Below are 6,001 nucleotides of genomic sequence, written 5' to 3'. Positions count from 1 at the left end.
TGTTGGTAAGAGAGAGAGACCAATGTTACAGTTGGGAAACGCTATGAGTCATAATTGCTAACCCTTGTCATTTTCCCAAAAAATGTTTTCCCACAAAACAAAAGGATGCTTACCATGTATCAATAATGAACACAATTATAAAAATTCGTATTCACATAAACATGACTTTTTAATAAATTGAAAAACCCGTCATACTTTTAATTAAGATGAACAGAATTTCAAAGGAAAGTAGAGACTGCACTAAAACATCAAAGAAATAGCTATTAACACACCTCAAGTACAGCAATAATAGCAACCAGACAAAAGTAACAAACAATTTTCAATAATAAGTGAACACTTGTGTTAAAATTCTGTAAATGAAATCTAAGACAACAATGCTGGCTTATTTTTTTAAGACACTCCTTAGTTGCCTGCAGAGGGTGGGGAGACACATTCACATACAAGAGGAGAACATTTCTTTATTTTAAAAAATGAGGAAAACATATTGTGTAGTAAGAGGGAAAAAGGAAATTTGAAAGAACAATAAAAATTTGAGAAAATTTGGGATAGATATTTATAGAATAATTCTTGAAAAAACACCTCCCCACCCAAAAAAAGAGAAAAAACAACAACAACCAACAACACAAAACAGAAATTTCATTCTCTGAGAACAGAGAGAATTTTTTTTGAAATTGAGATTTATTTTTTATTTATTAAAAATAGTATGTTACTCTCACATAATATATCCTATCTACAGTTCCCTTTCCTTCTACTGGGATGTGACCAATTCTGTTTTACTTGCAATATATCATAGTTAATACTCTTATTTCCCTCCCAATAGCCTTTTCCATCAGATACATTTTCTGTTACTCATTAGGAAATAACAGGATTCTATGGGAGAATAACAAAGTAAAACAAGATTAAACAAAAATTAAGACATCATAATAGGACAAAATTTTCATAACACATTATGGTAAATAGACATATGAGGGTGTCTTCATGGAACACTCCATATTCAAGGTCACTACACATAGATTTATCATTTTCAACAATATTAAACCAGTGTCTGCATGTTCAGCTGTTTTACATAAACAGTCTTTCATGCTTTGCAATGCTTATTTATTCAAGGTCCTATTTGTTATCTGTAATTTAAGGACATATTTTTTCTGCTTCAAATGTCTTCCAATACTAGCTTGCTTTTCTGTTCCTTTAAATAAACTTTGATAATAAGTAAAGTAAGTAGGAAGGAAAGATTTGATATATGGCTTATATACACTCATGAAAAGACAAGTGTGGATATTGGGAAACTGGCATTAAAGCATAGATATTAAAGAACAGATAGGGAATTTCCAGGAGGAATGGAATCCAGGAAAGTGGATAACATTTGAAATGTAAATAAAGAAAATATCCAATAAAAAGAAAGACAGAAAACAAAGAATAATACTTATTGGCTCTGCTACCCATAGTGAGATGGGCATACCTAGATCAATTACCAATTAAGGAAATGATTCAAACTCATACGGACAGGCTAGTTTTGGGTGAAAAAATATCTCAATAATGTTCCCTATGTCTGTTTACAATACTTAGTGCCAAATTGAAAATAAAAAAATTAATGATATCAGGTTGCAATCTCTGTAGTTTTTGCAAAGTTCACTAGCAGCTCTTTTTCCAGAATTAATAGACATTCAGAAATTATCCAACATTTCTTCAATGTCTTTCCAATATTCACAGCTGTCCATTAAACAATGGACAATACAAAATGTCTACCAGTTGTTATACATAAAATAAGTTTATTAAACTTTTAATGGGCTTATATAAAACATAAAATAATATCTAAAACTCATTATCAATATGTGTCTAATTTTCTTCTCAGATGCCATCCTCTGTGTGCAGTGTAGATTGTGGTCCTGGATTCAGAAGATCCTGGAAGGAGAGAGTGGCAGCCTGCTGTTTCATTTGCAGCCTCTGCCCTGAAAATGAAATTTCTAATGATACAATTTAGTTTTATCTGCTCTATAAAATCTACAAATATATATATATCCCTCTTCTTTTACCACGCTGGAATGATGAAGTCACCTAAAAGGCAACTTTTAATATAAAACATATCACTTATCTAATTTATTAGTTTTAAACATTAAAATCAATAACAAAATCCTACCAAAAACCAACAAATGAATTAAAAACCAAACACATATACCTTGTGTCTTTGCCCACATAATCACTTGTTGCAAATTCATGGCAGATTACATTTTCACAAAGAAATGCTTTAAAAAATAAAACTCAATTTGAAGGAATACCCCATAGGACTTTCCAAATAATTAATCTACTATAAAACTACATGTACATTACATTTTTGTCACAACTTTAAATACAATTAATTTCATCATATTTTCTGAGTATGTCTGTCCTACAAATGATTATGCACACCACATACATATAGGAGTCTGTGAAGAAGCAATTATAATATAATAATCTACTGGAATGGATCATGAAGCTGATAGATACAAAATACATGTTCACTGTAAGATTTATGTAGAATACAAATATATTAACAAATTTATGACAAGCTATTAAGTATGTAATATTCAGAGGACATGTTAAAGTAAGTGTGATATGAGTCCAGGAACTATGGAATAAGTGTTTACCAATGATGTTAAATATATTATAAGACTCATGTTTAGTATACTAGATACCACATCAATTACTATAATAATTATTTATGGTTTACAAAATGCATAAAGTTTATAGATATCTTTTCAATTATTTGGCCTTTCATTCAATATAATGAATTAAGTTCTCAGAAGAAATATTATGCCTGCGAGATTATAAAATAGTTAAATCACTTGTGGCCATGGCTTACAATCTGAGTTTATTCCCATGATGCATGTACTAGAACCAAGCAACCTACTCAGAAGATGTTATTTGAAGTCATGCTTTCCAACATACACTACACGTGAAAATATTTTTGAAATTATTTTACTGAAATTGTTTTAGATATAAAAAACAAATAAGAGTTAATATTTACATCAATGAATTCCACAAAAATATCTATGAAATGTTTTATTACATTGATTGCTTATGTGAATGGGGTAGGGAACACTGGTACAGGTACACATATGAGCAAATAACAACCCTGCCTGTCTGTATATTTAGATGCACTTATGAGATGCCTGGTATGGGGGCTGGAATCTGAACCCACGTTCTCTGGTAGAGAAAACTATTCTATTTATAGCTAATCCAACTTCTTAGGCTCTCAGGCAACATATCAAATAATATCTGTCCACAAATGCATTGTTGTAGATAAGAATTCTGAAAACCAAAGAAGTACATCAACATTCTCTGAAATGATATTAAAATTAAGTGCAAATACATTCATAGTTCATATTGCAGCCATGATGGGGATTACAACTTAGGATTGGGGTATTATTGCTTAACATAAACCATCTGGGTTACCGCTGCTCTTGCTCTAGGATTCCTCTGTTATATTGCTCATTCTATTTGACCATACTGATTTCATCCCTGAGTAAGTTCACAGACTCTGAATCAAATAGGAATGGAGATGAGGCAAGGATAAGTGTGCTCAGCTTTCCAAAAGAAGGAATCAAAGTAAAAGACTTCTTAGTACAAAGTATCTACAGAGGCTTCTTTTCCACCAGTGCTAATCTCAGTGCATCTCTCAAATAATAATCAGAACGTTCGTTTACTTATTGACAAATGAGGATACATCTGCGGTCTTATATCTTTAAGGTGTTCTGCTTTTTAAACATTAATATTTTATTACCTCTCACTCTCTACCTGCTTATGACATTACAGGAATCACTTAAATAGTGCAATTGTTACATTTACATAAACATACATATAAATATGTATACAAACACACAGCCTACATGTTCAATTTAGTATTACTTCTATGTCAATGAGTTTAAGCTAGTGAAATCTTGAGTACATATTACAGATCTTGCCCAGTAGAAGTAAGAGTCACAATGTGTCATACAGAATGAAATCATAAAAGTCAGTGATATCGGGAAACAGTCAGTAGAGGATTTTGTATTTTTAAAAAAACCCAACCACATTGTGGTTTATGATTGTATCTTTTTTAATTAAATGATCTATTTTATATCAACATAGTGGCAAAAAGGGGTTTAGGAAATTTTTGTCTCTGATGACATTACAAGTGATATGTTGAACAAAGTTAAATAGACAAAGAAAAAATATTGGTTTTATTTTCCCTTAAATATTTATGAATATCATGAATTGAAATCAATGCTGTGCAGCAATGCCCTTAAAATTACATGCCCAGCATCAAAGGCAGCATTGCAAGGCTCCTTTCAACTACTTTACTTGAAATTCCTTGTCAGTAAATTTCTAAAGCAGCACTCACTAAACTTTTCTTTGGAAATCAGATATGGATCACTGTGTGAAATGTCCAGAATACCAGTATGCCAACAAGGAAAAGAACAAATGCATTCAGAAAACTGTGGTATTTCTAAGCTATGAAGACCCCTTGGGGATGGATCTTGCCTTAATAGCCTTTTGCTTCTCTGCACTCACAGCTCTAGTACTTTGTGCCTTTGTGAAGCATCATGACACTCCTATTGTGAAGGCCAATAACAGAATCCTCAGCTACCTATTACTTATGTCACTCATGTTCTGTTTTCTGTGCTCCTTTTTCTTCATTGGACATCCTAACAGAACCACCTGTGTCTTACAGCAAATCACAATTAAAATTGTATTCACTGTGGCTTTTTCGACAGTTCTGGCCAAAAAAAAAAAAATCATTGTAATTCTGGTTTTAAAATTCACAGGCCCAAGAAGAAGGTTGAGAAACATCTTGCTATCAGGGGCAACCAATTACATTATTCCCATATGTTCCCTATTTCAATGTATTCTGTGTGCAATCTGGCTAGCAGTTTCTCCTCCATTTGTTGATATTGATGTACATTCTGAGCATGGAAACATTATCCTTATATGTAGCAAGGGCTCAGTTACTGCATTCTACTGTGAACTAGGATACTTGGCCTGCCTGGCACTTGGAAGCTTCACTGTGGCTTTCTTGGCAAGGAATCTACCTGACAGATTCAATGAAGCCAAGTTCCTGACCTTCAGCATGCTAGTGTTCTTCAGTTTCTGGGTCACCTTCCTCCCTGTCTACCATAGCACCAAGGGTAAGGTCATGGTTGCTGTAGAAATTTTCTCCATCCTGGTATCCAGTGCAGGGATTCTTGGATATATCTTTGCACCCAAGATCTACATCATTTTCATGAGACCTGAGAGAAATTCTGTCCAAAAAATCAGGTATAAATCACATTCCTGAACAAATACCTCTGGAATTCTGTCAAATGAGAAATTGGTACATACCTACCAAATATTGGGTTACAGTGCATATATCTAGTTTTGGAATCACTCTTACTGTATCCTGTAGTGATATCTAGAAGTATCATATTTACTCATCTTGCATGCATTGTGCATAAAATCTTGCACTCATTCACTTGATTCATTCATCTAGGAAAACTAAAATTTTTAAATTATTATGACTGTTTTATTCATCATTTTGCTTTCATGGAGATTTCCCCCTGGTAACTTCCAGTAAAAATTGATAAGGAAGATTTATCCATTATCTTGTACAGAAAGTGAGTTCTAGGACAGACAGCACTACACATAGAAACCATATATCATATCTAACAATCAATTTGACAAATCAGCAAACTAAAGAATCAACAAAGAGGAAATCAGAACACATTTTCTGATCTTCACTAGGAGCACACACATGAGAGATATTACCTGATCTCTTCAGCTGCCCTTCAAGCTATTAGACAATGGTCGAAATTGGAAATGTTCTTTTTGTGCTCTGAAATACAATAATATTATAACCGACAATGAACTAAACCTGAGGACCCCTGTGGTTGAATTATGGAATAGTTGCACGAAGCTGAAGAGAGTGGAGCCCCATAGGATGATCAGAACTCTTAACTAACATGGACAAACAGAAACTCTCAGAAAGTGAGGTACTAGACATATATGC

At 33.1% G+C, this 6,001-nt stretch overlaps 1 protein-coding gene across 1 annotated transcript in view; it reads left to right on the top strand.

Moving 5' to 3' along the window:
• The window catches only part of LOC110287845 (vomeronasal type-2 receptor 116-like), a 14,386-nt gene extending 9,093 nt beyond the window's left edge, over positions 1-5,293 (top strand). Inside the window, exons 4-5 of the mRNA XM_021154359.1 lie at positions 1,853-1,976; positions 4,383-5,293. Of these exons, the coding sequence (XP_021010018.1) occupies positions 1,853-1,976; positions 4,383-5,293 (1,035 nt within the window). The remainder of the gene's footprint in view (positions 1-1,852; positions 1,977-4,382) is intronic.
• The last annotated feature ends 708 nt before the right edge of the window (positions 5,294-6,001 follow it).

This window comes from Mus caroli, unplaced genomic scaffold (assembly GCF_900094665.2).
Source record: "Mus caroli unplaced genomic scaffold, CAROLI_EIJ_v1.1 scaffold_16605_1, whole genome shotgun sequence".
In the NCBI taxonomy this organism is placed as follows: Eukaryota; Metazoa; Chordata; class Mammalia; order Rodentia; family Muridae; genus Mus; species Mus caroli.
This window is presented reverse-complemented; position numbering and strand designations above follow the sequence as displayed.